Genomic DNA, 12500 nt, shown 5'->3' with positions numbered 1-12500 from the left:
AGCGCTGCTGACGTGAGGCTAAGCTCTTGCCTGTTCTAGAAAGACTGATCCAACGCAGCAAATATATTAAAAGGCTAAAGTCCTACATTGGCTATGTTGTAGCCTATCCCCAGAATATAAGTAGCAAACTCAGTCTCTGTCTCGCAAAACAGTCTCCAAATAAAATGCACATCGGCATGTTGCCTATTCTGCCAGCTTGTGCAAATATATCATCCAAAATGCTTGGTTGCATTGCATTCTCCACATTTTTAGCTAAATTTTCATGTACCACATCAGCATTTTTGTTCAGTGAATCTTTTGTAAATTGCTTTACAATAGCGTCGGGCCCTGTCAGCAGCCTTCGGCTTGCCTCTTGCCACTATTCACTCCTTGTCTTCCGATGTAAAAACCAAGCATGTCCGATAAACATTCTCAGATTTATTTCGGCTTCAAGAAGAAATGGGAATTACATTTCATGTGAAAATCGTCCTATCCTTATTAGACGTTCTCTGTGGTAAACTACAGTCCTTGTAGGAAGCGTCCATTGTTTTTCCAACCCACTTTTAACTTCCAACAATATTATATCTCACTGCAACGATGTGCCATCTAGTGGACAAACGACTACGTGTCGCCAATACTGGAAATGCAGCCATGATGATGATGATGATGAATATTTGGCTTTCCTTTAATCCCACTGAATTTGTAATTATGTATCGGTCGTTCTAATTGCCGATACCGATGGTATGTGCGTGCCTGTGTGTGTGTGTGCGTGTGTATATGTGTGCACCACCATCTACAGGCCAATGAGTGTACAGTCACTAAATGTACATATAACTTAATTTTTTAGACCCCCCCATGGATGAAATTCTATGAAACTTGGCATACCCCCAGAGAATGTCAGGTTAATCATACACATAAAATGTGGTGCAGTTCTGAACATCTTAACTGAAGAGAGGGGCGATTAAAGCAGAATGATATTGCATTTTCATTTTTTACCAGAGGGGGGGGGGGGGGAAACACAAATGAGTGATTATGGGCTAGGTTGATGTGGGCCCTTGAGACCAACATACCATAAAAATGTCTTCATCCTCAGTGCCACGGTTCAGGTAGTTATTTAGGAAAAACTGATTTTTTTGGGTTTCGGGGGGCCCAGCGCGGTGGGGGAGTGGCCCCCGGGGACCAAACAAAATTTTTCCGTAAAAGTCTAGTGGGGATACAGCGGGGAAAATAAGTTTTGAACACGTCAACATTTTTTTCAGTAAGTATACTTCCAATGAGGCTACTTGCATGAAATTTTCACCAGACACTAGTATTAACTCAGATAATCCACCCATATAAAAAAATCCAAACAGGTAGAGTTATGTGTAATAAAGTGGAATGACACAGGAAAAAAGTATTGAACACGCCTGCTGAAATGTCTTAAATACTTTGTGGAAAAGCCTTTATTCATAATGACAGCTTCAAGGCATTTCCTGTATGACGAAACTAACCAGTTCTGGTGTGATTTTGGCCCATTCTTTTCAACAGATAGTCCTTTAATATTGAAGATTCCAAGGGTCCCTCTTGTGAATTCTGATCTTTAGTTTACTTCCAAAACTGTTCAATTGGATTGAAGTCAGGGCCTTGATTTCCTTTCTCTGAAACAAATTGAGAGTTTCCTTTGCCGAATGGTTTGGATCATTGTCCTGCTGGAAGGTCTAGCCATGTCTCATCCTCATCATCCTGGTAGATGGTCAAGATTCTCCCGGTACAAAATGACTCAATTCATCATTCCTTCAACTGTATGAAGTCTGCTAGTACCATGAGATGAAAAACAGCCCATACCATGATGCCACCACCTCCAAACCTCACTGTTGGTAGGGTATTTTTAGGGTGATGCACAGTGCCATTTCTCCTCCAAATATGGTGTGTAGTATGACATCCAAAAAGTTCAATTTTGCTCTCGCCTGACCAGAATACATTCTCTCAGTATTTCATAGGATTGTCCAAATGTTGTGTAGCAAACTTTCAACGAGCTTTGACATGTTTTTCTTCAGCAATAGAGTCATGCGGGATGAGCGTGCATAGAGGCCATGGCGGTGGAGTGCATTACCTATGATTTTCTCTGTAACAACTGCACCAAGTCTTTTTGGAGCTTTCTCTGAGTGGTCCTTGGCTCTTGGGCTACTCTTCTGACTATTCTTCTGACTTCCTGGTCAGAAATCTTGCAAGGAGATCCTGTGCATGGCCAGTGATGATGCAGCGATGTTCCTTCCACTTGCAGATAATGGCTCCAATACTGCTTGCTGGATGCTTCGGAAGTTTTGATGTGCATCTGTAACCAGTTCCATTGATATGTTTTGCAACAATAAGGTTGCAAAGGTCTTGGGAGAGCTCTTTGCTTTTACCCATTATGAAATGCTTCTTGTTTGACACCTTGGTAACAAAAAACCTTTTTATAGCCCACAAGTATGTATTAACCCAGCTTATATCAATTTGCACAGATAGGAGGGATAATTTCTCTAACTACTTATAGATTCCAGTTTGTTCCTTGCCATTTCTTGCCTTTGTGTACTGCTTTTTCTTAGCGTGTTCAATACTTTTTCCCTGTGCCATTCCACTTTTTTACTCATAACTCTACTTTCAGACATTAATGTTTGGATTTTTATATATGTGTGGATTACCTAAGTTAATACTAATGTCCGGTGAAAATTTCATGCGAATAGCCTCACTGGAAGTATACTTACTGAAAAAAATATTGACGTGTTCAATACTTATTTTCCCCGCTGTACATACCCACCAAATTTCATGTGCCCCGGTGTTTCGGTGTCCCGGGTATCGTTGACCAAAAATTCAGGAAGTAGATGACTTGATGATGAAAAAAAAACTTTGACAATCATTATATGACCGCTTCGCTAGCGGCGGTCATAATAAAGAGAATGCGGGAGAAACATCCGGCCCAATTCCGGCCTGCGACGTATGTCAAAATAATAATGTAATCTGGCCCTTGAGGCTATTTTTAATTGCGACAAACAACTGATTAAAATAGACGATAGATCCAAGTACGGTGACAAATCTCATTTGTAGCCTACTCTGCTCCACTATGTGCTAGACATCCAGAGCTTGATTCAAACCCAAAATCGCGCAAAGTTTTCAGGAAATACTTGTATTACACGCGATAAACACAAAGACGTGCATTTGTAATGACGCTGAAGCGATGCAGGCCATAGTTTTGCACAAATTGAAGCAGAAATTAGGCCTACACCTAATGTTGAAAAACGTTCACGTGTGATGAAGTCTTAGGTAGGCTATGTTATTCACCTATTCTGATTCTGAAGGAGAATATCCTTTTGGAGATTATGATCGATCGTCTATTGACAGTGATAGTCACAGTGCGTCTGTGAATGGAGGTGCGTCTTTGCGTGTATACGACGGTGTCCACTAAGCATACCATGCTTATTTCGACCCTCTGCCCAACATAGCTTGGAGGTTGCAGTGGTAATCATGATGAAAGTGTCCGTAATGGACGTGGTACAGACAGCAGGGCTAGTAGAAACAGGGCTCTAAAGAACTACAAAGTCACCCGCAATATGATGCGAACTTCTGGGTACTCAGATTACCCGCGATAGAAACTGATTTGACCAGAATACTTTATTGTAGGCCTTGTGGTTTAGTAATACATCACTAAACCATATACATCTTAGGTGTTGGTATACATCTTAGGTGTTTTCCTGTTAATTTGTTATGTGGGTAATATGAAAAAAAGGAAAGTAAACCTGCTCAAATATGTTCATCCAGTATTTACTGAAAGGTGCATCATTTGAGGTGCTTGTAATCCAGTGATGGGTACATTTACCCCCTTCATAAACTTTTGTTTATACTCAAAGATTTTTACATTTACAGTAGGACTTTATCTCTGACCACTTTCAAGCCATGGCCTTTTGAAATTTTGATATAAAAATCCAATGGTGTTGCTTTCTTAACCATGACGCCTAGTTTGCCAGGTTTAAAAAAGTTATGAGAGGAAAATATTTTTATTTGGTGTGAAACACACACATACCCGTTTTTATGCTTTTTGTTTGTTTTATAATTTGTATTAAGATTTATTTTATCGTTATTTTATTTATAAGCTAAGGTTGCTAGCACAGGTGTCTAAAACTATATAAAAACACTTGCACTTTCTGTTTGCAGTTTTGTGTGGTATTTGAAAAAAAGAACATTGCATTTTCAGAAATAGCTGGCCCTCCAATCAGATGACGTTGGCAGAAGTGGCCCCCAGCTCATTTGAGTTTGAGACCCCTGATCTGCACACACATGCACACGCGCGCGTGCGCACGCATACACACACACTGCTCAGAATTAGACCAACTCTGTAGGCAGAGGATCTACAGACATGCGCGCGCACACACACACACACACACACACTGCTCAGAATTAGACCAACTCTGTAGACAGAGGATCTACACACACACACACACGCGCGCGCGCACACATACACACTGCTCAGGACTGACTGGACAATCTGCACCTATTGTTTCCCAAACGTGTTTTTAAAAGCAGTGTTTTCACTTCCGATGGGATCAAATGTTTGTTTACAGTAGGCCAAACACAAGTTTGTATAGACCGTTTCAAGAGAGTTCCATTATCAGCATCATAGTTGGCCCCACAAGGCTTCCGTTTTAGCATTCCATATGTTATCTTAATACAGAGGAAATAGATTGGGAACAAAATAGAACGTTCAAGCATTGTTTTTGTTTTTATTGTTGAAAGGGTCTATAAACTATCTGTCCTCACTCATACAATGTGATCATCTTCCATCTCAACAGAACCTCTGGACACCTTCTGTCTGTCTGTGGCTATGATCATCTGTGTGTGTGTGTGTGTGTGTGTGTGCGTGTGTGTGTGCGTGTGTGTGTGTGTGTGTGTGTGTGTGTGTGTGTGATATGGCCTCAGTAGAAACTCATAAATCCCACTAGCTTTAGCCAGGCTTTAAATCCTCTCTGTAATAAGTCCGTAAGACCATTATGATCCCAGCAAAACGAATTCCATTTCAAGTGTGTGTGTGTGTGTGTGTGTGTGTTCTTTCAGGTTCCCAGGGTTGGAATTGGCTGTCTAGATTAGGGCTAGCAGCACTGATTTGCCAGCTTTTATTAGGTCCACGCTGTTACGTTTAGTGATGGTTTGGTGTCAAATATGTCTCTCTTTCTGCCATCTTCATCTCTTTCTCTTTCTTCCCTCTTTCTTTTTACTTTCTTCCTTATCTTCCTCTTTTTTTCTTCCCTCACTCTCTATCTCTTTCTTTATCCCTCTCTCTCTCTCCCTGCCTCTCCCTCTCCACTCCCTCTCTCCCTCTCCACTCTCTTTATCCCTCCCTCCCTCTCTTCTCTCTCTCTCTCTCTATCCTTCTCTTCTCCATCTGTGTGTCTCAGCTGTGCATCAGTGCCACTTAAGCCTGAGACTAAGAGGAGAGATTAGACACATGCACACACACACACACACACACACACACACACACACACACACACACACACACACACACACACACAGCCACCATTTTCAGCCTTCTTTGTGTGTGTATTGTCGTGTGTGTGTTTATGTGTGTGGGTGTGGGTGGGTGTGTCTGTGTGTGTGTGTGTGTGTGTGTGTGTGTGTGTGTGACTTCTGGCCATGAGTGAGTCTGAGGAATGGTTTTAGATTGCACGTTATCTGCTATCTGAGATCCCAGTTTTCCTGTCTCTCTTCTCTCTCTCCCTCCTTCCCTCTCTCACTCTCTCCTGCTTCTATTCTCACTCTTCCTCTCTCTCTACCTCTGTCCTTCTTCCCTCTCTCACTCCCTCCATCCCTTTCTCTCTCCTTTCCTCTCCCTCTCCATCCCTCTCACTCTGCCTCCCTCTCTCTCTACATCCCTCTCTCTCCCTCCCTCTCTCTCTCCCTCCTCTTCAGAGGATGATAAATGCCCTCTATTACTCTCACTCTGCTCCCTCTCTCTCACGCAGACACACACAGACACACACACACACACACACACACACACACACACATATACACACGCACACACACAATCGAAACATACACACACAGCACATGCAACACACACATGCATGCACACACGCTCACACACACACACACATGCACACACACAATCACAACATACACACACAGCACACGCAACACACACATATGCGCACATGCACGTAAGCACACACGCAACACACACACACAGGCACGCACTCTCACACACACACACGCGCGCAGCACACACATGCACACACATGTACACTTATGCAACACACACATGCACACACAAGTACACACACACATACACACATGCAGCACACACACACACATACACACACACACGCAGCACACACAACACACACACACACATGCACATGCACACACACACACATACAGTACACACATGCAGATGCAACACACGCAACACACACACACACACACACACACACACACACACAAACACACAGGCAACACACACACACGCAACACACACACACGCAACACACACACATGCACGTACACACACATACAAAAACTATTCCATCATCACTTCTTCCGAAACTCCGGAATAGCTCCCTCAGTCAATGCTCACCTCCAGCAAATCTCTGTGCAGCTAAATCAAATTCTGCAGGTGTTTAGATAATGTAGTTAGTAGCTACCTATTCACTTCAGAACTGTTAGATGATTGTAAGTACACTATGTTGTATTTTGACAGAGGAGAAACTTTACTTTTAAAAAAACTGTTTATTCTGACTTCTGATTACGTATTTTCCGGACTATAAGTCGCTCCTGAGTATAAGTCGCATTAGTCAAAAAATGCATCATGAACAGGAAAAAAACATATATAAGTCGCACCGGACTATAAGTCGCATTTATTTAGAAATGTATTTCACAAAATCCAAATCCAAAAACAGAGACTATGTAACTGGATTATTGAGGCCAAAAAGATTAATGTTAATGAAGACGAAGGAGTGAAGGCAGCCAAGAGGAGGGCAGGAAGGTCATTGCAAAGCAAAAGATTCACTGAAAGAAAATACCATGTGGTACACCAAAATGTATCTAAAATGTGGAGAATACAATGCAATCAAGCATTTTGGGCGATGTGGAGTCACAGGCTGGCAGCAGATTAAATGCTCACAAGAGAGAAAAAGATGCAGTTTTAGACGTGACTGAAGCAAGCCAGGCGATAGGCCCGACGGTAATTGTAAAGCAATTTACAAAAGATTCACTGAACAAAAATGCTTATATGGTACATGAAAATTTTGCTAAAAATGTGGAGAATGCAATGCAATCAAGCATTTTGGACGATGTGGAGAGACAAGTCGGCAGCAGATTAAATGCTCGAGAGAGAAAAATATGCGGTTTTAAAAGGACGTGCAGACCGAAGCTGCAGCAAGCAGGTGATATTTAGAAATTTATTTCACAAAATCCAAGACTAAGATCAGACAGACTATGTAACTGAACACATTGAGGCCAAAAATATTGAGAATTCTACAGGGAATCTTGAAGACGAAGGAGTGGATAGTGGCAAGAGGCAAGCCGAAGGCTGCTGACAAGTGCCCGACGCTATTGTAAAGCAATTTACAAAAGATTCACTGAACAAAAATGCTGATGTGGTACATGACATTTTAGCTAAAAATGTGGAGAATGCAATGCAATCAAGCTTTTTGGACGATATAGCGTATTGGCACAAGCTGGCAGCAGAACAAATACTCGCCGAGAGAGCGAGAGAAAAAAAGATTTATTTAAAACCAGGGCCTAAATTTCAGCGCGGGATTGCGCATAAATTATTACTAAGTATTGAGCATACTAATAAAAGTCCCGCAACGCTAGGCATCATAATGCGAGAAATTCCCGCACATTTTACAGCGCTGTCTGACGTTAATCTAATAATGGAGCGGCCTGAAAGCGGACCAACTCTGACTTCAATTGAACCTCATGCAGAGACACACACACGCGCGCAGGACCACTTTGGGGGTGCCTCTCTCTCTTTGCTCTCTCTCTCTCTCAGCAGGATTTGTCACCGCTAAAGTCAAATTATTATAGCCTTTTACGTGCTTCTATCAACCGCTATCGACAGGAAAGGAAAACAAACGTTTAGCGATCAGGAACCGCAAACACAGAAGCATGACAGCCTATAATATAACACGAGAGAACATGGATGTGTTCTCCATTTGAGGAACGTTATAATCGATTGCAGACGTGAACAGACAGCTACAGACACGGAGCGCATAGTAGGCCTACTTTCACTTTCTGTGCGTATTCACTTGAAAGATAATTAGTAGCAAAACAGGGATCAAATATTACATGGCAGTGAGTTTTGTTTTCAAATGTTTTCATGCATGTCCAGATAACGGGTGAGGAATGTTTAGGGGACAGACTATCGTGAATCCTGAATTTATGGCTGGGCAAAGCACAGCACCTTTATTTGGACCATGGCTTGTAGCCTATTCGAGTCAGCTATAGGCCTTCATTTCTTGCGTTTTACTGTAAGACATAGGCCTATACTGTTCGTTTGGAGCAGCATAGGCCTACCGGTAGGCTATCAATGGCATTGGGTCACTATAAAGTTTCATGTATGAAAGAGTGTCGGGATGTCCATCCGCTTATTGCGAGATAAGGCATCCGCTTTCATTCATTAATTCATTCATGGAACGTGTGCTGTGCTGCAAGGGAAACCTTATTCCGTATAGCCAAAGAGGTCTAAGATAGCCTAAATTTAGTTATTTTAAAAATTATGCATGATTTACTTTTTTATAAAATTCGTAGGCTGATGCCTGGCAGCAACAATTGTGTTTATATGTAGGTTAACCTGAGGCTACGTGCTACTGGTAGCTTGAGAGCAATGTGTTGGAGACTCATGGTGTAGGACAATGACTTCGTTGGCAACAATATTAAACCAACCAACAATATAAATTATTAAGAAGAGCTATTTTATGAGTTAAATTTAAACAAAATTATACTGGCTTTTATTTGTCCGAATCTGAGGCCCAGCTATAAATAGAATCCCGGCAGTAATTTGAGGATTTAAGTATGCACGTGTGTTTCACGACTTGTGCATTTGAGAGCGCTCTCTCAAGGCTGTAGACGATAATGTTTCATGTAGGGTTCATGTCAGTTAATATAAATTAACATTTAAAAACATGATCAATTATATATTTTTTTTCATATATAAGTCGCACCTGACTATAAGTCGCAGGACCAGCCAAACTATGAAAAAAAGTGCGACTTATAGTCCGGAAAGTATTCTGAAGGCAATTTGTGTTGTTCTTTGTGTGCACCCGTTGGCACCATACCATTTATACAGAAGTGCTCACATTTGCATTCATGGTTCTGAATTATTTGTGAAATGAAGATCAGGGTTCCTACGCATTATGGAAAACCTGGAAAAGTATGGAATTTGATTTTAGTAATTTCCAGGTCTGGATAAGTATGGAAAAAAGAAACAAGGGTATGGAGAAATATTTGTGTTTCCAGACTATTGCATTTGCAGTACTAATCACTTCACTCAGGTCATAATGAACCATTCCAACTGTTGTATAGCTTAACTGTCAGTCCCCATCGTCAAGATACAACTATGATACAACTAAAAATGACCCAGCTAAATGGATGAATATTAAGTGTCATTTTTTAATTCACTTCAGTTGTCCATACCTTTGTTTTCACCGAGTTATCCCAAACCAGAAGTGGCCGCAATGTCGAATATGGTCAGAAAAATCTACCGAGAAGTTTGGAAATTTGAGTATGGAAAAAGTATGGAATTTTGAAATGCAGAATGTGTAGGAACCCTGGAAGATGAAAAGCATGCACTGTAGTTAGCAAGCTGCACAATATAACACGGAGCTGTCTTGAAACATACTGGAGTGTTTCAGATTTGTTTATTTCATACTGCAACATGTACTGCAAAAGAGTATCACTTCTTTCCCTTTTCTTGTATTTGTAATGCAATTACATATTTGTGGTTGCCTGTGTATGTGTGCTTGTGTGTGTGTGTGTGTTTGTCTGTGTGTGTGTGTGTGTGTGTTTGTGTGTAAAAAGTGAGCTGGGAAGTGGAGAGAGAGAGAGAGAGAGAACAGGATGTAAAGGAGGGAGTGAGAGTGAGAGATGGAGAGAGGGATAGAGGGGGGAAGACAGAGAGAGAGAATGAGGGTTTCCGCTAATCAGATCTCTGTTGCTTGTCCGATGTGAGAGTCATTAAAATGCTAATGAGTTCTTTAATTTCTCTAGTGCACAGTGACTGTGTGTGTGTGTGTGTGTGTGTGTGTGTGTGTGTGTGTTTGTGTGTGTGTCAGAGCAAGTGTGTGTGTGTCTCTCTGTGTGTGTGTGTGTGTGTGTGTGTTTTTGTGTGTGTGTGCGTGTGTGTGTGCGTGTGTGTGTGTGTATGTGTGTGTGTGTGTGTGTGTGTGTGTTTGTGGCATGTAATAGACATAAATGTGTTCATGTATGTGTGTCTGGTGAAATGTATTGCTACCAGTGTGTATGTGCATCAAGTTTTACGAATGTCTGGAATTAGGAATGTGTGTGTGTGTGTGTGTGTGTGTGTGTGTGTGTGTGTGTGTGTGTGTGTGTGTGTGTGTGTGTGTGTGTGTGTGTGTGAGACTGACAGGTCATATAGTCAGCAGATTGTCCTTCAATAGGATAGCAGTCGATCAATCTGAGCCCCAAAGTCTAATCTCATAAATACAGACAAGCTTTCAACAAGACCCCTATTACCACATATTCACACACACACACACACATGCATGCATGTACATATATCCATGCAGACATACAGGTAAAGAATGGTGTGTACTAAGTGTTTTTGTGTGTGTGTGTGAGAGAGAGAGAGAACATGGGGATAAGCTTTGTGTGTGTGTGTGTGCATGCCCTGCAGGTCATTTTCCATGTTCTTCCATAATTTCCATATTGATGGATATGTGATATGTGGTGTGTGATATGTGTGTGTGTTTCAGAAACCCGGGAAGACCGCACTAAGAGGCTGTTCAGACACTACACTGTGGGCTCCTACGACAACTTCACCTCATACAGGTAGCTACACCTACACCAACTTCACCTCATACAGGTAACCTACACCTACACCAACTTCACCTCATACAGGTAGCTACACCTACACCTTCACCTCATACAGGTAGCTACACCTACATCAACTTCACCTCATACAGGTAGCTACACCACACCAACTTCACCTCATACAGGTAGCTACACCTACACCTACACCTCATACAGGTAGCTACACCTACACCAACTTCACCTCATACAGGTAGCTACACCTACACCAACTTCACCTCATACAGGTAGCCTACACCCAACTACACCTCATACAGGTAGCTACACCTACACCGCATACAGGTAGCTACACCTAACTACACCTCATACAGGTAGCTACACCTAACTACACCTCATACAGATAGCCTACACCTACACCTACATGTCATACAGGTAGCCTACACCTTCACCTCATACAGGTAACCTACACCTACACCAACTTCACCTCATACAGGTAGCTACACCTACACCTCATACAGGTAGCTACACCTACACCAACTTCACCTCATACAGGTATCCTACACCTACACCTACAGTACATGTCATACAGGTAGCCTACACCTTCACCTCATACAGGTAACCTACACCTACACCAACTTCACCTCATACAGGTAGCTACACCTACACCTCATACAGGTAGCTTACACCTACACCAGCTTCACCTCATACAGGTAGCTACACCTACACCTCATACAGGTAGCTACACCTACACCAACTTCACCTCATACAGGTAACCTACATCTACACCTCATACAGGTAGCCTACACCTACACCTCATACAGGTAGCCTACACCTCTAGGTGTCTGTCTGTCTCTCAATCATTCCCTCAGTCTCACCTGTTCCTCTTTCTGTCTCTCTTCCTCTCTTCCTCCCTCTCTTCTCTCTCTTTTCCTCTCTCTTACTCCCACTCTTCTCTCTCTTTCTCACTCTTCTCTCTTCCTGTCTTCCTTTCTTTCTCTCTCTTCTCTCTTCCTGTCTTCCTCTCTTCATCTCTCTCTCTTCTCTCTTCCTCTCTCCCTCTCCCTTCCTCTCTTTCTCTCTCTCTCTCTCTCTCTCTCTCTCTCTCTCTCTCTCTTTACCTCTCTGTCTATCTCTTCCTCTCTCTTTCTCTTCCTCTTGTCTCCTCTCTCTTCCTCTCTCTCTTCCTCTCTGTCTCTCTCTTCCTCTCTCTCTTCCTCTCTGTCCCTCTCCTCTGTTTGTCTGTCAGTAGACTGTAGTTAGAGGAGAACTCTGCTGCTGTGCTGTGCTGTGGTGCTGCCCCCTGCAGGTGGGCCAGCCCTACTGCAGGCTGTGTGCGCTGGCTCAAGCTGTTGTGCTGTTGTGCCTGACTGTGCTGGGTTCACAAAAGAGTCCTGTTCACATGAGCTAATGAGCTTCCTCCTGCTTACAGCTCTCATCTCGTTACTGCACACACACACACACACACACACACACACACACACACACACACACTCCACCTCTCTCCTCCTGTTGCTCCT

General features: G+C 42.5%; 1 protein-coding gene across 1 annotated transcript in view; it reads left to right on the top strand.

Annotated features, from left to right (window-relative positions):
- Positions 1-12500, top strand: part of shank3a (SH3 and multiple ankyrin repeat domains 3a) — a 222042-nt gene that overhangs the window by 179486 nt on the left and 30056 nt on the right. The window contains exon 13 of the mRNA XM_076269060.1: positions 10929-11004. Coding sequence (XP_076125175.1) covers positions 10929-11004 — 76 coding nt within the window. The remainder of the gene's footprint in view (positions 1-10928; positions 11005-12500) is intronic.

Source organism: Alosa pseudoharengus, unplaced genomic scaffold (assembly GCF_046254945.1).
Source record: "Alosa pseudoharengus isolate Yale_2024_CS ecotype anadromous, Long Island Sound unplaced genomic scaffold, YU_APseudo_1.1 YU_APseudo_1.1_scf_10, whole genome shotgun sequence".
Taxonomy (NCBI): Eukaryota; Metazoa; Chordata; class Actinopteri; order Clupeiformes; family Clupeidae; genus Alosa; species Alosa pseudoharengus.
Note: the sequence above shows the minus strand (reverse complement) of the source record. Positions and strands in the feature narration are given on the sequence as shown.